Below are 21,455 nucleotides of genomic sequence, written 5' to 3' on the forward strand. Positions count from 1 at the left end.
TAAGCTCATCTTTTCTTCTGCTATCACGAGGATTTTACACCATTTTTCTATCCCTTTTCCTATCTCCGACCCTTTTTCTGTCATGGTTTCCATAGATGCCGCTACCGTAAAACATAGTGAGGCACAGTTTTGGTCGCGTCAGACAGGTTCGGCAGCTCCTTCCTCCCATTTTGCTCCATCCAGATCTGCTTGTGCTTTATCCGCTCCCTCCTCTTCTACGAGCGATGTGTCACTAGGAGATATCATGGCGCAGCTTCAGCGCATGGATGCTCACTTGGATACGCTCTCTACAGAGTTCTATCAGGTGAATGTTCGTGTTGGTCGCATTGCTAGGTGACAGGCGACCATGGGCGACTTTGCTCCTGAGGTTTCTCCTCCACCACCTCTTGTGGCTTCCATGTCTGGGATGATGATGGTGATGACGATGATGCTTCGGATGATGATGATGATGGAGATGCTAGCTCTACCGATGAGATGTCTACTTGACACTCTACCCTTTGTCACTCGTGACAAAAAGGGGGAGTAGTTTTTGGTAATAAGAGTAGTCATACTTAGGGGTAGAGCTTGTATAGGGACATTTTGATAGGGGGAGTGTTGAGTGCTGAGGGATGTAGTGAGGATTACTTGTATCTTTTTCTTTTCTCTACTTTAGATACATTTTCTTTTTGTACCTAGGTCTTGTGACCATTATTACATACATTGTGCTCATTTTTGTTATATATATATATATATATATATATATATATATATATATGATGTTGTATGTTTCTTTCACCTATCTTTATATGTGTTGTCTCTTTTCTCCCTTTATACATATGTTTCTTTATTTTGTTTGCAATCTATTATTTCTGTTTCACACTAAGATGCCTTGATGAGTTTTGTTTAAAGTGTTTCAGAAATACAGGTTGTCAAAGTCTACTTGTCATAAACTCTCTTCTTGCAAAGTTTTTCAAGAGTTTGTGTTAGGATAGATTTTATTATATTCAACAAGTGAGTATGAGTTAAATGATTTATGACTTCTCTCATATGTTCATTTGTTTGTTGTGGTTTTGTCACGGATTGCCAAAAGGAGAGATTGTTAGGACATATGTGTTTCACTTGTTTAGAACATATGTCATTCATTATTTATATAATTGGCTAATCCTTTATCAAAACGCACTTTACTTGTAATTGGGTAGATTTAGGGTGTGGTTAATGCTTCAAGAAACAAGGTTTTAAGATCAAGTGTTAAAGTCATGCAAGTCTGTCCAAGAAACAAGTTGAAAAGTGCTCTTCATTAAAGCTCGACAGTTGTATCTATTGAGCTTTAAGAAGATGTTCTAGCCTTGAGGCTCGACAGCTGCTCGACAGCACCTCGACACCTGTAGCTGTCGAAATTTAAGAAAAACAGATTCCTAGTTCTGTTTTGATTCTAATCCATGGATGTGTCTTTGAGCCTTCTTTTTTCCTAATCCTAGATATATAAAAGGATTATTCTAAGGGCCGTCGAAGTGTGGCGAGTTGCACAAGCATTGAGAAATCCTTGTTCATGAAAATTATAACTTAAGACGAAGTTCTTGCCCTAGCTCATCTCTGTTGTGAATAAGTTGCTGTGTTTTTGCACCGTAGGGTTTTGTAACCAAGCATATTCTTGAACTTCATAGTGTGGATGAATTGAATAACTTTGCAGCCAACAATCTTCTCTAGTTGGTGATTGAAGTCGTGTACTGGGATCCGCGCATTTGGTTAGTCACGTACTTGGGAGCCGTGCATTAAAAGGAGAAACTATCACTACAGAACAAGTCCAATTGGGTATTGGGGTAAGGGTTCAACTGTAGGTTGGTAAGGTACTTGGGATTCCTTTACTTGTAACCGTTTGTTGTGATAATAGTGGAGTTTCAGGAGTGGTGACCTTAAAATCATCCAGTGGGATTTTTGACGTGTAGGTTTTTCCCATTCATAAACAAATCACCGTGTTATTTATTTTTCGCTGCATACTTAGTTTAATTGGTGATTTGTTTGTGCTACCATGCTTTGCATGTTAAATTGGTTAATTAATTGAGCTTGGCTAATTAATTAATTAATTAATCCATCACAAGGGGTCAATACATTTTTGGCCTCTCAGAACATTTTTTTTTTTTTGGCATTAGAGCATGCATCATATGTGCATTCATTACATGCATCATATAGATTGTTATTAGTTATATTTTGTGCTCTAACCCTTTCTGATGTAGGCTGCCCTTGGTTATTATTATTATTTTTTTGGTCTTGTTTTTCCTTCCTATTGTTAGAGTCATGGTTAGGAAAACTAGAGCTAAGAAAAACTTTGCACCCTTTTCCTCTTCTAACTTTGAGGACACTAGATTTCAGTTTAAATGTAATCAAGAAACCTATGAGAAGTTGAATATCTTTAGGTCCGTTTGGGCTGAGTGGAAAGTTATCCTAGATGTGGTTAATCCTGAGATACGTAGGAACTTTGAGAGTTGAGCTTGGTTACCTCTTCCGAATGTTGAGCATCCCCCTCTGGTTGCTTTGATTAGAGAGTTTTATTCAAACCTTTCTATCTACTCCGATGATTCCAACATTCATTATGTGAAGACTTGGATAAGGGGTGAAGAGTTTGTCATTACCTGTGAGGTAGTGGCTTTTGCTCTTGGTGTACCTTTGGTACAGAAGCTTGTGTATCCTTACATAAAGTTTCCTCCTCTTGATGATATTATGTCTCTTCTTACTGATACTACCATTAGTTGGGTTACTAATCATAGGTTTACCACACATGAGCTTATTGAGCTCAATTACATGTTCTTTAGGATTTCTTGTCATAGCATTTGGCCTATTTCTCACATTCATACCATTCCCATTGAGAGATGTACATTTTTGTACACTCTCATCACTGATGCTCCTATCAAGTTTCCTACTTTTTACATTCGTTCTCCTGTTGAGGTTCATAGAAGTAGTGCAAAATCTCATGGTTTGTTTTTCCAGGTTTTTATCCATAAGATTCTTTTGGATTTAGGTTTAGAGGTCTTTCCCTCTTCCGAGCTTGTTAATATCATCGCTCCCATAGGTGCCACCTTTCTTAGGCAACGGGCTGCTCAGTTAAAGACTAGCTCTAAATGCCCTCAAGTTGAGTCATCTACAGGTGATGCATTTAGAGATCCTTCTATTGGCGATTCTCCAGCTGAGGAGTTTGTTGATCCCACTGCTGTCATGGATCATTATATACAATTAATCTATATCATATTTTGAGTTGATAATTTTTTACTATAATTTTTTTCGCAGCCTAGTTAAAATTATTTATTGAATTTTATTAATTCAAATAAAACTAGATTATTGCCCCACAAATTTATGATTCGTAACTCTTTTCGATTCTCCAGAGAAGTTTGCTCTTATAAGGAAAAAGATTAAGGGTTAGGGGTTAAAAACACTATAAATTAGTACATAATTCACTTCCTATTCAAATTTGGATATCTGCATGACAAAGATTAATGCTGTGTTTGGATGTTAGGAGATGGAGAAAGAGTAGAATAGAGGCAAGGAGAGTAATTAAATTATCTTATTTGGATGTTTGAACTACTCTGCTCCCCTCTACTATCCTCACACTCCAAACTTCCAAACATAGGGTAAGGTTTGCTTCCGAGTTCACAACGGCATGTCGGCATGTCAAGTTCACTCTCTTACGAGGTTACGGAAACATGGAAAAGTAGCATAAGAATGTGAGACGCTAAAATATATGTTTTGTTTCTTCTTCTTAATATTCAGATTATATTGGTTGCATAGGATTTTTAAGAGAATTTTATAGTTTGTAAAATTTATCATGATTTTATCTAAAATACATGATGCCATCCTTTATAAATTTCAAGTCATCTCTTCAAATGCTTCCCCCCCTCCCCCCCCCCAAACGAGTATACTACACTATGGACACACCCAATATCATTATAAACGGCACAAACTATTTGAAGATACTATCATAAGGTTAAGTACTAAATTTACCCATTTGAAACAGTACAGACTATTTTGACATTTAAGGTAAACATCACAGAAAATGAAGAGCACATGTTCTGACTTTTTCATGTTCTTACAAAAAAAAAAAAAAAAAAAAAAAAATTTAAATATTTTTTTTAAAAAAAATAAGAAGGTTAGAGTTTGTTTTAATATTTTATCTGATGTGGCTTTTTTTAAAAAGATAAAATAAAATAAATTGTTGATGTGGCCATTTTTTAAAAGCCAAATAATTTTTTTAATATTATTGTAATGGACACATCAACATTTACCGTGCTAACAGTGTACTCCGTTTATCACGTAGGATATTTCTGTTAAATGAGTAATGATAGGGACCAAAATAGAACACTTTTTTCATTAAGGGACTAAAAGCGGTAAAATAAAAAATTAGGGACCAAAATGGGAATAGGGTAAAAATGTAAGAACGAAAATGGTATTTTTGTCAAAACATAATTGTGTGTTTGGTATGTGCACATATATATATATATATATATATATATATATATATATTTTAAATTATTGAAAGAATGCTATTTTATTTAAGGAGAGAGAAAAAAAATAAGAGAGAGACAAAATGGTAGGCCCGTAGGAGAAAAAGAAAGAAAAAAGAAGTTTAGTCTTGTCAATGGATCCCATAATTTACAACTTATTTACAAAAAGACCACTTAGCGATGCTACATGAAAACTAAAAATTGGTATAGTGAGTTTTCAAAATGCATGTTTTAAACACCCTTAATTGAACACGGTAACTCAAACACTCTTGATTAAAAAAAAAAAAAAAACTTTTACCAAACACAGTTTTCTTTTGTGGCCCATAGTTTTCAGTGCTTAAACACTGAAAACTGTTATTTGAGCTTGCATTATACAGGGATGAAACCATAACTTAAAGTTAGGAGGGGAGACTTTGCAGATTGTGTGTAGTGATTTCGGCATCTGACAGCCGTTGAAGGTTTTTTTTTTTTTTTTTCTTTGATGTGTGCACTGATGGGTACAAAAAAATTACTAAATTTTACCCATTTGAAACATTATATACTATTTTCACATACAAGACAAACATTAAGAACTAAAATAGCAATAAATAAAAAATCAATTGAAGAGTGAAAAAAAGGATTGAGGCCAAGGATGTCTTAGTTTCTTAGGTAGTGTTTGTTAGGGGTCAGAACCAGGTGAAAGTAAAAAGTACGGAGAATGGTAACATTTTCCCTTGTTTGGTAAGAGAAGAAAATAATAAGAAAGTTTAGAGATTATGTGGTGTTTTTCACTTGAGCCATCAAAACCCAATGAGAAAATAAGGCTTTGAAATAGAATGACGCTAGTGTCCTTTATAATGTTAGACACCAACCACTCGTGTGTCTTTTTCTCCTTATCTTCCCTTCTTATAAGAATATAAAAGTAAGTTTACAAAAACTACATTTTTTAAATCTGTTCTCTTTTCTTTTCAACCAAACAAAGAAAATTTCCTTAAAAAAATAGAAAGAAAGAAAATTTAAATTTGTTTTTTACTGTACTAACTAAACATGATTTTAATCTTATACCCTTCTACTTCTTTTTCCCAAAAGTCCCAACTAAACATAGTGGCAAACGTGAGTCTATACCTATCCCTGTCTCTCTCTTAAAGGGTTCCCACTTCCTTGGTACCGATTGTGGGTCCATTCCAAACTCTCTTTTGCAAAGGTGAGGCAAAGCCAAATAGCAAAAGTAAAACGGGCACTTTTGGTGACATTCCATGTGAAATGAGCAATTAGTTTACAGAAAAAATTACCTTAAAATTTGGATAAGGCAGTGGAGATATTTCATTGCCTTTCATCAGTGTACTATGGCATGACCACGTGAATACTTATAACAAGGGAAAACTAATGAGAGAGAGAGAGAGAGGAGCAATGCACTGTAATTTAGCTAGTAAAGAAGAAGATGCAAGTCACCACACACAAGCTCATAGGAGACTTTAATTTTTCCAACAAAGAAGTTGCAACTGACAACACTAGCTCACACTATCCAGTTCTTTATCCACATTATACTAAGTTATCTAGTTAAATTTAGGGAAAATTTTCTTATACCTAGAATGGTACAATGTAAATTACATTGTAAGTAAAATGAAAACATATAAGGGTCTTTTGAAACTAGAATTTTAGTTGGACTAGGATTTAATTTATTGTAACTTACATAATAGAGTTATACTTAAACTAATGATGCACCATATTTCTAGTAAATAAAAGTGATTTTTTAAATTAAAAAAAAAAGAGAGAGAGAGAGATTGATCATGTGGTTGAGAAGGTTTTTTTTTTTTTTTTTTAATTATTATGAAAATATATTATATATTATGCTATATAAAAAATAAGTTTGATCTTGTATCAAAAAAAAAAAGTTTGGTCTAGATGTTGTGGTTGTGGTTGTGCTGAGTGATTATTTTCTCCCTCCAACAAATTGTTAAATTCTCATTAATTATAATAGTTCACTTAAGTTAAAAGCTTATTAACTAAATTTTCAAAAATTTAAAATTCTACTCCGACTATAACTCACTTTCAGCAAAAATATGTTTGCTAAATTTTAAAAAATTTATTCCAATTAAAGTTCTATTTTAAAAAATTCAAGAAATTTATAATTTATATTAAATATTTCGATAATCTATCATAATTTTGTATTTATATATATATACACACACACTTCTCATCATCTTAGATGAAACTCTGTTAAAATTTCATGTAGCGAACTAAAGGTCCAATAATATTTTTAAAATATATTTATTTTAATATATAATTTTAATTTGGGTTATTCATGAGATAATATATTCTTGAAGTAGTAGTGGTGTGATCCATGCATTACTCAAGAAGATCTATTTTAATCCCTTTCCTCAGTTCTCCTCTCCTCTCCTCTCCACTTTTTTCGCTAAATCTACATATAAGGAAGCTCGTATATGATAATTCAATTAGAACTGGTGAACAATTATTTTGCAAACTTCTCGAAATTAAAATGATTCTATTTAAGGGAAATCGTCTCTTTACATTTGGAGGAATTGGTAGGACCTATGCTTTGTAAAGTTGATAATATGACACTCCTAACTGCAGAAAGAAAATGATTTATCGAAGCCTAACAACATTAAATAATTTAAATTTGGATGTTGTCCTTTTTATTTGAAAGTGAGAGATGATCTATTTTGAACGAAGACGGTATTATATATTTGTCATTTTTCGTTCATTGCTTATGGTGCTACTATAGGTAATAAGCATCATGCACTTAAATGTCAGGGAAAGTGCATACATATATGCCTTTTATTATTTACCTGCTCCTATCATCATTCAATCATACACCTTATCATAATCAAAAAAATCGTACACCTTATCCTCTCACACGTTGTACTATTGTGTTGGCAATTCTAAATCATTACATTGTAGGTGACAAATTTTGTGTAATTATAATCTTAAGATGGCAGCACCACGAAAGAGACCATAATGCGTTCCAAAAAGCATGGGGATGAGTACATGCAATTAATCTATATCTTATCTTTTGGTTATTATGTGTAAATAAAATTTTATTATAGTAAATTTATTTGGAGTTGGCCGTGTGGATTTTCCGTTCAGGAAGAAAGGAAATTTCAACATAAATCTTTACCATTATATACAATTAATCTATATCATATTTTGAGTTGATAATTTTTTATTATAATTTTTTTTTTTTTTTTTTTTTGCAGACTAGTTAAAATTATTGATTGAATTTTATCAATTCGAATAAAACTAGATTATGGCCAAACAAATTTATGATCTGTAACTCTTTCCGATTCTCCAGATAAGGTTTGCTCTTATAAGGAAAAAGATTAAGGGTTAGGGGTTAAAATCACTATAAATTAATACATAGTTCACTTCCTACTCAAATTTGGATGTCTGCGTGTCAAAAAGTAATGTTGTGTTTGGATGTTGGGAGAAGGAGAAAGAGTAGAATAGAGGGAAGGAGAGTAATTAAATTACCCTATTTGGATGTTTTTTTAGAAAGGGTGAGGAGAGATTTGTAGGGATTTGGAGGGGTTTGAACTACTCTTCTCCCCTCTACTCTTCTCACACTCCAAACTTTCAAACATAGGGTAGGGTTTGCTTCCTAGATCACAACGGCATGTCAAGGTCACTCTCTTGCGGGGTTACCAAAATATGGAAAGGTAGCATAAGAGAGTGAGAGGCTAAAATATATGTTTTGTTTTTTCTTCTTAATATTCAGAGATTATATTGGTTGCATAGGATTTTTAAGAGAATTTGATAGTTTGTAAAATTTATCATGATGTTATCTAAAATACATGATGCCATCCTTAATAAATTTCAAGTCATCTCTTCAAATGCTCCCCCCCCCCCCCCCCCCCAACAACGAGTATACTACACTATGGACACACCCAATATCATTAAAAGGCACAAACTATATTGAAGATACTATCATAAGGTTAAGTGTTCATCGAAAAAATATCATAAGGTTAAGTAGTAAATTTACCCATTTGAAACATTAAAGACTATTTTGACATATAAGGTAAACATCACAGAAAATGAAGAGCACATGTTCTGACTTTTTTATGTTCTTCCATAAAAAAAGAAAAAAAAATTAATTTAACTATTTTTTATTCTTTTATTTTTTCTTTTTTTTAAATTAGAAGGTTAGAGTTTGTTTTATTATTTTTATCTAATGTGGCTATTTTTTTTTAAAAATGAAATAAATTGCTGATGTGGCCATTTTTTAAATGCTAAATAATTTTTTTAATATTATTGTAATGGACACATCAACATTTACAGTACCAACAGTGCACTCCGTTTGTCACATAGAATATTTCTGTTAAATGAGTAATGGTAGGGACCAAAATAGAACACTTTTTTCATTTAGAGACTAAAAGCGGTAAAATAAAAAAGTAGGGACCAAAATGGGAATAGGCTCAAAATGTAAGAACGAAAATGGTATTTTCGCCAAAACATAATTGTGTGTTTGGTATGTGCATATATATATATATATATTTTTTTTTTTTAAATTATTAAAAGAATGCTATTTTATTTAGGAAGAGAAAAAAAAAAAGAGATAGACAAAGTGGTAAGCCCGTAGGAGAAAAAGAAAGAAAAAAGAAGTTCAGTCTTATCCCATAATTTTCAACTTATTTACAAAAATGGCCACTTAGCAACACTACTTGAAAACTAAAAATTGGTATGGTAAGTTTTCAAAATACATGTTTTAAACACCCTTAGTTGAAAACCGTAAGTCAAACACTCTTGATAAAAAAAGAAACTCCTACCAAACACTCTTTTCTTTTTGTGGCCCATAGTTTTCAGTATTTAAACACTGACAACTGTTATTTGAGCTTGCATTATACAGGGATGGAACCAGAACTTAAAGTTAGTTTAGGCAACTTTGTTGCTTGGGTGCAGTGATTTCGGCCTCTAATAGGTCTTGAAGGTTTTTTTTTTTTTTTTTAATGTGTGCACTGATGGGTAAAAAAATTACTAAATTTTACCCATTTGAAACATTATATACTATTTTCACATATAAGACAAACATTAAGAACTAAAATGGTAATTAAAAAAAATCAGTTGAAGAGTGAAAAAAAGGTTTGAGGCCAAGGGATGCCTTAGTTTCTTAGGTATTGTTTGTTAGGGGTTAGAACTAGGTGAAAGGAAAAAGTACAGAGAATGGTAACATTTTCCCTTGTTTGGTAAGAGAAGAAAACAATAAGAAAGTTTAGGGATTATGTGGTGCTTTTCACTTGAGCCCATCAAAACCCAATGAGAAAATAAGGCTTTGAAATAAAATGATGCTAGTGTCCTGTATAATATTAGACACCGACCACTTGTGTGGATTTTTCTCCTTATCTTGCCTTCTTATAAAAATATAAAAGTTTAAAAAAAATAAATTTTTTAAATTTTTTCTCTTTTCTTTTCAACCAAAAGAAGAAAATTTCCTAAAAAAAAAAAGAAGGAAAATTTAAATTTGTTTTTGATTTTCCCAACTGAACATGATTTTAGTCTTATACCCTTCTACTTCTTCTTCCCAAAAGTCCCAACTAAACATAGTGGCAAATGTGAGTTCATGCCTATCCCTGTCTCTCTTTTAAAGGGTTCCCACTTCCTTGGTACCAATTGTGGGTCCATTCCAAACTCTCTTTTGCAAAGGTGAGGCAAAGCCAAATATCAAAAGTAAAACGGGCACTTTTGGTGACATTCCATGTGAAATGAGCAATTATTATCACTTTATGGAAAAATTACCTTAAAATTTAGATGAGGCAGTGGAGATATTTCATAGCCTTTCATCAGTGTACTATGACATGACCACGAGAATACTTAAAACAAGGGAAAACTAATGAGAGAGAGGCTAAAATATATGTTTTGTTTCTTCTTCTTAATATTCAGATTATATTGTTTGCATAGGATTTTTAAGAGAATTTTATCTTTTGTAAAATTTATCATGATTTTATCTAACATACATGATTTCAAGTCATCTCTTCAAATGTTCCCCCCCCCCCCCCCCCCCCCCCCCAACGAGTATACTACACTATGGACACACCAATATCATTAAAAGGCACAAACTATTTGAAGATACTATCACAAGGTTAAGTGTTCATAAAAAAAAAATCACATGGTTAAGTAGTAAATTTGCCCATTTGAAACATTACAGACTATTTTGACATATAAGGTAAACATAATAGAAAATGAAGAGCACATGTTCTGACTTTTTCAAGTTCTTCCAAAAAAAAGAAAAGAAAAAAAATTAATTTAACTATTTTCTTTTCTTTTTTTTTCTTTTTTTTAAATAAGAAGGTTAGAGTTTGTTTTTGTTATTTTTATCTGATGTTGCTTTTTTAAAAACAAACATAAAATTAATTGCTAATGTGGCCGCTTTTTAAAAGCCAAATAATTTTTTTAATATTATTGTAATGGACGCATCAACATTTACCGTGCCAACAGTGCACCCCGTTTGTCACATAAGATATTTTTGTTAAATGAGTAATGGTAGGGACCAAAATTAGAATATTTTTTTTCCTTTAGGGACTAAAAGCGGTAAAATAAAAAAGTAGGGACCAAAATGGGAATAGGGTTAAGATATAAGAACAAAAATTGTATTTTCGCCAAAACATAATTGTGTGTTTGGTATGTGCATATATATATATATATATATATATATATATAATTATTAAAAGTATGCTATTTTATTTAAGGAGAGAGAAAAAAAAAAGAGAAAGACAAAGTGGTAGGCCCGTAGGAGAAAAATAAAGAAAAAAGAAGTTTAGTCTTGCCAATGGATCCCATAATTTTCAACTTATTTACAAAAAGAACACTTAGCAACACTACTTGAAAACTAAAAATTGGTATGTGAATTTTGAAAATACATGTTTTAAACACTCTTAATTGAAAACGGTAACTCAAACACTCTTGATAAAAAAAACTCCTACCAAACACAATTTTCTTTTTGTGGCCCATAGTTTTCAAGGTTTAAACACTGACAACTGTTATTTGAGCTTGCATTATACAGGGATGGAACCAGAACTTAAAGTAAGGAGGGGTGACTTTGCTGCTTGTGTGAAGTGATTTCGGCCTTCGACAGCCGTTGAAGGTTTTTTTTTTTTTTTTTTTCCCCTTTGATGGGTGCACTAATGGGTAAAAAAGATTACTAAATTTAACCCATTTGAAACATTATATACTATTTTCACATATAAGACAAACATTAAGAACTAAAATGGTACTTAAAAAAAATCAATTGAAGAGTGAAAAAAAGGATTGAGGCCAAGGGATGCCTTAGTTTCTTAGGTAGTGTTTGTTTGGGGTTAGAACTAGGTGAAAGGAAAAAGTACAGAGAATGGTAACATTTTCCCTTGTTTGGTAAGAGAAGAAAATAATAAGAAAGTTTAGTGATTATGTGGTGTTTTTCATTTGAGCCCATTAAAAACCCAATGAGGAAATAAGGCTTTGAAATAAAATGATGTTGGTGTCCTGTATAATATTAGACACCAACCACTTGTGTGGCCTTTTCTCCTTATCTTGCCTTCTTATAAGAATATAAAAGTAAGTTTACAAAAACTACATTTTTTAAATCTGTTCTCTTTTCTTTTCAACCAAACAAAGAAAATTTCCTAGAAAAAAAAAGAAAGAAAATTTAAATTTGTTTTTAATTTTCCCAACTAAACATGATTTTAGTCTTATACCCTTTTATTTCTTCTTCCCGAACGTGAGTCTATACTTATCACTGTCTCTCTTTTGAAGGGTTCCCACTTCCTTGGTACCGATTGTGGGTCCATTCCAAACTCTCTTTTGCAAAGGTGAGGCAAAGCCAAATATCAAAAGTAAAACGGACACTTTTGGTGACATTCCATGTGAAATGAGAAATTATTATCACTTTATGGAAAAAATTATCTTAAAATTTAGATAAGGCAGTGGAGATATTTCATAGCCTTTCATCAGTGTACTATGGCATGACCACATGAATACTTATAACAAAGGAAAACTAATCAGAGAGAGAGAGAGAGAGAGAGCAATTATTCATGAGAGAGGGGAAGAGCAATGCCCTATAATTTAGCTAGTAAAGAAGAAGATGCAATGCAAGTCACCACACACAAGCTCACAAGAGACTGTAATTTTTCCGATAAAAAAGTTGCAACTGTCAACACTAGCTCACACTATCCAGTTCTTTATCCACATTATACTAAATTATCCAATTAAATTTAGGGAAAATTTTCTTTTACATTGAATTGTACAATTTAAATTACATTGTAAGTAAAATGAAAACATATAAGGGTCTTTTGAAACTAGAATTTTAGTTGGACTAGGATTTAATTTATTGTAACTTAGATAATAGATTTATACTTAAACTAATGATGCACCATAATGTCGCCGGCCAAGGAGGGAGCTTTATAATCAAACACCCCATAATGTCGTCGGTCCTCAAGCAGTGAACTCGGTGTTCAAAGAGCTGATATATCAAGTGCTAGAGAAGATTAAGCACGAGCCCTATTTCAAATGGCTAAATAAGATGGGAGGAGACCCAACTAAAAGAAACCAGAATTTGTATTGTCAATACCATCAGGACCGAGGTTATACAACCGAGGAATGTAGAACTTTGCAAGCCTTCCTTGATCAGTTGATTAAAGTTGGTAAGTTGAAGCAAATTTTGCAGTAGTCAGATAGTCAAGGAAATCAGCTCGCAACAAGACCACGGAGAAGTGGAGCACCTTGGTCATCCTTGGGAACGATAAATGTCATTTTCGCAACACCGAGAAGAGAATCTCATCTAGTTAGTGGGTTAATATTAGTGTCGCCACAAATGGCTGGATCCGAAGAAGAGGCACCATGTAAGAAGGCCAAAGTTTCAGAGCAGCCAATCATAGGATTTTCCGAGGAAGACAAGTTAGGTATGATTCAATCACACGATGATTCCCTGGTGGTAACCTTGCGGATAGTAGGGTTTGATGTCAAGAGGGTAATGGTTGATCAAGTTAATGAGATAGAGATTATGTACCTCGACTTGTTTAAAGGTCTAGGACTCAAACTTGAGGATTTGGACCAATATGATGCTCCATTGATCAAGTTCAATGGAAACACTACTATTCCGAAGGGGATAATTCGATTGCCTGTACAGATTGGGGATAAGGTGGTGAGTGTAAATTTCATAGTGGTAGATACTTTTTCACCATATACTGTCATACTAGCCAAATCATGGCTACATGTCATGGGGGTGGTCTCATCTACGTTGCATGTCAAGGTAAAATATCCTACTAATGAGGGGGTGGCTGAGCTGGTAGGATGCCAATCAGTGACTAGGCAATGTATGGTAGCGGTGGTTGATCATTGTGTTGTTGAAATTGTCTCTTCGGAAGTGGCGCTGACATTGTAGCAACAACAGCCCGGGCTGCCTACCTCCTTCGATAGTCTAGTATCATGTGAGGAGTTGGAAAGGGTCATCATTGGCGAGGATATGGATAAATAATTTCAACTTGGGATTCAACTCCCAATAAAGGATAAAAAGCAGCTGGTAGACTTTTTGAAGGATAATTTGGATGTTTTTGTGTGGAGTGCATACGAAGCACCCGAGGTTGATCCTAAGTTGATCTGTCACCACTTGAATGTTAACCCCGAGGCTACCCCAAAGAAATAACTACCTTGGCATTCGTCTAAAGAACATGTCGAGGCTGTAAAATACGAGGCCTGTAAGCTTAAATAGATTGGGGCAATCAAAGAGGCTTTCTACCCTAAATGGTTGGCTAACACTATGGTGGTAAGGAAGAAATCAGGGAAATGGTGAGTGTATAGGGATTTTTCAGATCTTAACAAAGCCTGTAAATTTAACAATTATAACTTTTTAGAAATTCTTGATGATATGTTTTTTTAACAAATCTCGTAAAGCACTTGTAACAATGATATAGTAACTAGTAAGATGGTCCAATTTTAATTTTTATATCACATTATTTTTTATGTTAGTATTTTTTATAATTTGAAATTTATCAATTGCACGTGGTCATGGACAAGTCTGTTAAAAATTTTGTATATATGAAATTTAACTTAGAAATTTTTTTTTCTCTTTATTTTTGACTGAAAATGTAGAATCTTTATTTTATTTTTGAAAAATGTTATGTTTATAACATTTTCAGAACAAATAAGTTATTAATGGTTTTAATTTCAACGCATCACTTATTACTTTTTTACTTATATATAACAATTAATAATAATCTACCACTTGAAATTTATTTTTGAAAAATGTTGTAAAACTATTATAAACATAATATTTCTCTTCATTTTTTATTTTTACCCATAAATTTCATTTTTAGAATCATCTCTATTTTCTTTTCCTTTTTCTTTTTTTCCCTTTTGTTTTTCTCCATAATACGTCGTCAATAGCTTGTGTATATTTGACGCAGAATTATCATACACGTGAATTGGTCAAGCAAAGAACAGAACATTACAATACAACTTGTGGTGAACTACATGCATCTATTTATATCCAGTTCTAGTTTCTAATCACATAGAACACGCATCTACGCCCCCACCCCACATTGAGAGAGAGAGAGAGAGAGAATGGAAATGGCTCAAATGAGACGTGAAGATGATGATATGATAGAACCGTCTAAGGCAGCAAGAAGTGGATATAGAAGTGATACAATAATGGAAATAATGAATGATGGAGGAGATGATATTGTTGATCTTTACAACGCATCAGCGAGTGGTTGTACAACCACATTGAAGAACCTGATCAATAAAGATCCACACATCCTTCATAAAATTTCTTTGACCCCTTTCAGTGAAACCCCATTACACATATCAGCTTTGCTTGGCCACCTTGATTTCACTAAAACTCTTAGCTCAAAATCCTCGCCTTGCTTCTGAGTTGGACTACCACAAACGTTCCCCCCTTCACTTGGCTTCTGCTGAGGGCCACATTGAGATTGTCCAAGCACTATTACATGCATATGAAGATGCATGCTTGATTCTTGATCAAGATGGGAAAATTCCTCTCCACTATGCAGCAATGAGAGGACGAGTTGATGTCATGAAGAAGTTGATTGTTGTGCGGCCTGACTCAACGTTAACTCAGGTTGTGCTTAGGGGAAAAGAAACTGTTTTGCACCTGTGTGTTAAGTACAACCAATTGGAGCCTCTAAAACTATTAGTGGAATCCACGAGTGAAGATGGGCATTTTCTCAACTCCAAAAATTCTGAAGGCGGCAACACCATCTTGCATTTAGCTGTGACATTAAAGCAAATTGAGGTAACTTTTCATTTATTTCTTGAATATACATGGAAACTAAATTATGTAAAATTCATTTTACCAATACACCCATGAGCATCTATAGGTCAATAACTGAATGATGTAAATTTGTATATTGTGGATTATAGTTTTTTGAATATTTTTAGTATCTTAATTATTTAATTTTAATTTGTTAAACGTTTTGGGTATGTATAATATTAATAAAAATTCTGAAAACATTTAAAATTTACACTATTGGATTTTTTTCATTGAAAAATATATTCAAGAGTTGCAAGGATTTGGACTTTAAATTAGCTATAGTTAATTAATTTATGATGATATTAGCTTCCAGTAATTTTATATAACTAATTAAATTAGAGCATAAAAATTTGTATGACTGTAATTATATTAATATTAGTTTTATAATTGAGATTTGGTTTTTAGGTACTTTTTAAAAAATAATTGACCTCCTTAGTTTTTCTACTTTGGTTTTTCAAAAGATATTTCGCTTACGTTTGATTTCAAAGGAGATATAACAACTGGAAATTAAGAGTTCATTAATATATATTTGTTTCCAATATATTGAATTGGTAAGCTCTAATTGTAATAACATCATATTTATATGAATCAGCCATTATTATTTTTTGATTTTGCCCCAATTTACAACAGACCACCTCGTCAATTAAAACTTTTGAATCACTACACGTAATGAAAAAAATAAAACAAATTAGAACATTACAATCACGCTCTTTTTCGAAGTACTTGATCACGTGACTTTGGAAGCTTGAGTACATTAAACAGGGAAAAAAAGAATACGAATTTTAAGTACAAAACGTCCCTGGGTAATAGTTTATAGTTCACTTTCCTATTTGGTAACACATGATTCTTCTAAATTTTATATTTTTGAGATACAACCTAAAAAATAAAAAATAAAAATAGCCATTTCAAAATGATTGGGCATTAATAGGTTTATTAATTACAAAAGAGAGAGTACGTTATAAAATTAACTTTATAACAAAACCCCAATTTTGCCAAAATATATGCACAAAAGTTCTATTTTTCATAGGGAAATTATTGTTTCACACTTCTTAATATACACCCCATACACAATATTCACACTTTCATATTGGATTTTCAGGCTTTTTAAGAATATCCATATTTGATAAATGATGACACATGATGTTTACGTACTATATTCAAAGGGAGTCTAAGACAGATTGAGATCTAGGCGCTATTGAACCAGATGCAACAGTTCTCAATGGTTGTGATTGAGAGTTAAAAATATAACTTTCAATCACAACCATTGAGTAAAAAAAAGTGAGAACCAGTAAAAAGGTGAAAGTGGTAAAAAGTTTATGTGAGTAGAAAGGGAGTAATTGCATTGGATGGATATTACACACGATCATCATCTGTCTAAGATAATCAAAACTCTTCTTTGTGTTTGTGAGTTAAAATTGTTTTAGAATCACAATTTCTTTTTATATAATTTTTTAAACAATTTTAATGTGACAGATTCCGAATGGCTATTGATCATTCTCATAATCATCCACTTCTTTTCTCCATTACTCATAGTGCTGTTCATGGGTCAGGCTTGTGCCCAACCCAAAATTGACCCAACAATTTTTGACCACCAAGATCTAGACCTGCCACCGACCGATAAAAGGAGTTAGTTTGGGTGAGTCGGTCCTCAACATGAGTCAGGGAAGAGAGATTTGGTCAAAACTCGCTCAATCTGATCGAAATATGACCAAATCTGGACGAGATCTAGGTGGATCTCAACAGATCTAACAACAAATTACCAAAGAACCACTCATACCTACAAAAAATGGCGAGATTTTGATGTATAGATTGGTCAAGTTGGTTGGAATTGAGTTTTCATGAGAAGACCCATCAACCAACTTGTTGATCTCAGTTGTTGTAGGGGGAGACCAGTTGCCAACTGTCACCGGCGTCGGGTCAGCCTGGACAATTGTGTTGGGTGGGTCTGTTTTAGTGTTCTTATGGACAGCCTTAACTACTCACAACTTGCCACATTAGAGTTGTCATAAAAGTTGTGACAAAATGTCATATCCATAAATTTTCTCCGATAATCAATATGGGAAGTTTGTAATTAGATGAAGAGATAAGAAGGGAACTGTAATCAAATAAAATAACAAGAAAAAAATTGTATCAGAAAGTTTAGAATCCCACTGTTTTTGGTGTAATCATGAATTTAAGAGTAATTCTAGTATTATATAATAGACCACAACTTTTTTCATAACTATCCTATGCGAAAAATTATGATTGATTGTCACAACTTTCTCCACCGCTACAGTGTACCACAAGAATAGTTGTAGTAAAATTTATGATTTTTTATTTGTTCTAGGGATTTCGGAAATTCAAAGCTCCACATTGACTTTTATTTAGAAGTTGGACTACTTAGTAATAATACTGCTTCCATATTAATAAAAAAAACTTTCAGTTTGTTGTATATCTCACCTATTGTTTTGCTAATGAAGAAATTCTCTATCTATGTAGCATGGGTTGCCTTATGCGTCTCAAAAACAAATAGCTTTAACCCATTAAGTTATTGCAGACAGTAAAATACTTGCTATCAGTGGATAAAGTGAAAGAAGAAGTAAATTCCTTGAACAAGAAGGATTCTACAGCCTTAAAAATGTTGGAGGACTGTCCAAAAGATTTCAATAGCTTCGCCATTCGAAACATGTTGTTGGATGCCGGTGCTAGGGTTGAAAAAGTGAATAATGCAAGTGAATTGATAGAAATAACACAGCCAAGGAATAAATGGTGGAAGAAATGGTGGAAACACTTGAAATACCAAGGTGATTGGGTAGAAGAGAATCGCGGTTCAATAATGATTGTGGCTACTGTGATTTCAAATCTCACTTTCCAACAGACAGTCAACCCCCCAGGCGGCGTTTGGCAAACAGGTGGAAATGTTCCTATTTCTAAATATCTTAACAGTACAGTTTTTGCTGGAACATCAGTGATAGGTTCTTATGATGAGGAGTCCTACGTCCTTTTCATGATTTTCAATGCGATCTCTTTCATTGCATCTGTCATTGTCACCTTCTTACTTATTAGTGGATTCCCGATAAAGAATAAGTTTTGTATGGGCCTCTTGACAATAGCTCTATGTACCACTCTCGCATTTTTGGTCATTACCTATTTAGCTGCATTCTACATGGTGACCCCATCCTCAGCGTACGAAGTTAACTATGAAGAGTTATACTTGATGCAAAAAGGGGTTCTGGGTAGTTTGGCTGCTGTGATCTTTTTGGTTTTTCTGATTCGCTTAATCCGCTTTCTCATTTGGGTGGGAAGGAAGATAAAAAAGTCTATCTCTACATGAGTAAAGGGCATTCCCCAACTCGATTGTTGAGAGTCTTGAGACTATAGCATTGTTGTTTCTAATAATAATTGATATTTGAAGTATATTCCAAAAGAAAGTGACATAGTACTACTATAATATACTGGCTTCTTCGGCCTCAAATTTTTTTTTCCCATTATTTTGAATATTTTCTTCTTCTTCTTTTAACTTGTACTCTTTTCTCTTTTTTCTGTGGGCGCACTTTTCTTTCTAGAGTAAAAATTCAAATATCATCATATGTGTTTAGTTGTAGTTTACAACGGGTATACGTAATGAATTAAAGATATTAATTTGTGCGTTCCTTAAAAAAAATTATTATTTTGTGTTAATTGCTTAATGCTTGATAGCATTCCACCTCGCTACAAAAAAGTACTATTGCGGAAGGCCAAAACCGTCACAAAAGCCCAAAAAACTGCCGCTAAAGGTCCATTTTAATGCGGCGGGAGCTATTGCGGCAGTCCTACCCACTACTGTTGCGGTGCCGCTATAGATCTATTGCGGTGGTAACAAAAAGCACCGCAATAAATCTGCCATTTAGCAGCGCTTTTGGTCTATTGCGGCAGGCTGAAAACCGCCACCATATGAGGTTACCATTTGGGTCAAGTGATCTTTTAGCAGCGGGATATGCATGCCACTATAGGTGACAACCTTTAGCGGTGGGAAATAACCCCTGCTATAGGGCTTATCAAACAATAGACCCTCTACACCTTTTAGCGGCGGTTGTGTGAAGCTTTAGCAGCGAGCTATAAACACCGCTATAGAGCTTCAATTAGAACACAATTTTAGACCTTTAGCAGCACTTTTTGTTCGCCGCTATAGGTTAAAATTTTTTTTCCTTGGGTTTTAAAACCACAGTCCTATTACAAACAACCTGTAATAATTTTAGTTACATTGAAACAATACCACAATACTTGGCAATTTTAGTTCCCCTGGGTTGCATTTGGCTTTTAAAACCACTATTTGCCAATAACCTATTCAAAGACCTGTTTCAAAGAATCTATAATAATTTTGGCTCAATTAACACAATACCACAAACATAACTAATTAACAACACCACAAACATAATATTAATATAGAAATATATTATCAAATACATAATATTGTCTATTATCATCATCATAAGATTAACAAAAAAAGATGTGGTTTTTTGAATAAAACAACCACTCAATATAAGCTAATAACATAATCAAAATTCCAAAGTGTTTAAAAATATCTTCCAACACTTGCAAAAAATGCGATTGTAGTAATGAAGTTCTTTGTACACAAAAGAGTCCTCGAATACCAAGATAAAATCTATAAGCTTCTTTGGTAATGGGATGCAGCTGATGATTTTTGGATAGGTGAAGATTGTTGGATCGAAGGAACATCCTACATATAAATTATGATTATTCAATAAGTGCATATAAATGTAATAGAATGACAAGAAAATGTTACCAAGGCAAAATGGTTAAAATATTTGAGCTACCAGGGTGATTGGTTAGAAGAGATGCGTGGTGCATTAATGGTTGTGGCTACTGTTATCACAACAATCACTTTCCAACCTATTCTCAATCTCCCAGAGGGTGTTTCGCCAGCAGATGAAACCTTTAGTATTATTGAGAGTGATGGATAAACACACAATATTACATGTGCAGCTGGAACCTCAGTCTTAGCCTGTAAGGATGAGTACCCCATGACGTACTCAATTTTCTTAATTTGCAATAGTGTCTCTTTCACTGCATCATTGTGTGTCATTTTTTTGCTTATTAGTGGATTTCCTGTTAGGAATAAGCTTTTCATGGGACTTTTGACACTTTCCATGTGTATCACTCACTTTCCTAGCCTTTACCTATATAATTGCATTCAGCATGCTGTTACCAGATCGTTTCTGTGATAAGTTTTCGAATGAGGCGACAAATTTCATCATACCAGCTTCGGTTGAGGTTAGCTTGAATGCTGTGATTGGTTTGGTTTTTCTGAATCACACAATTCGCTTTCTTGCCTGGTTGGTACTAAAGATGAGACAGTTCACCTCATACATGCACGGCGCAAGTAATTTATTTGGACAATTAAGATTGGACCGACTTGAATCTTAGATCGGAGACTGCAATTTCTGTTACTACTTGGAATTTTAATCGTCTTTTGGATTGTAATGTCACGGCAAGTTATATAGTGTTCAACTCAATCAACACCATATTGATATCATAATGTATTGGCTACTTTTCAAGTAGAGAAGGTCTTTTCTTCTTCTTTATTTATTTCATGCCTTGAAATAAAGTTATGCATTGTTTTCCATTAAAAAAATGCTTTAACCACCTCTAATTATAAATTCCTACCACATTAGTTAATATGATGTCATCTGAAAATGTAATAGTGTTATTTAATTACAAATATTTAAAATAATAATTATATGTAAAGCTTCAAGGTCCAAGTCAGG

At 33.3% G+C, this 21,455-nt stretch overlaps 1 protein-coding gene and 1 pseudogene across 1 annotated transcript; both read left to right on the plus strand.

Annotated features, from left to right (window-relative positions):
- The first annotated feature begins 13,251 nt into the window (after positions 1-13,251).
- LOC142634685 (uncharacterized) lies at positions 13,252-13,821 on the plus strand. Its single transcript, XM_075808969.1, has one exon. The coding sequence runs from the start codon at positions 13,252-13,254 to the stop codon at positions 13,819-13,821; it is 570 nt and encodes a 189-aa protein (XP_075665084.1).
- A 1,188-nt stretch (positions 13,822-15,009) lies between these two features.
- Positions 15,010-21,114, plus strand: LOC142634686 (uncharacterized; annotated as a pseudogene).
- The last annotated feature ends 341 nt before the right edge of the window (positions 21,115-21,455 follow it).

The sequence above is a fragment of the Castanea sativa genome, chromosome 5, assembly GCF_040712315.1.
Source record: "Castanea sativa cultivar Marrone di Chiusa Pesio chromosome 5, ASM4071231v1".
NCBI classification, from domain to species: Eukaryota; Viridiplantae; Streptophyta; class Magnoliopsida; order Fagales; family Fagaceae; genus Castanea; species Castanea sativa.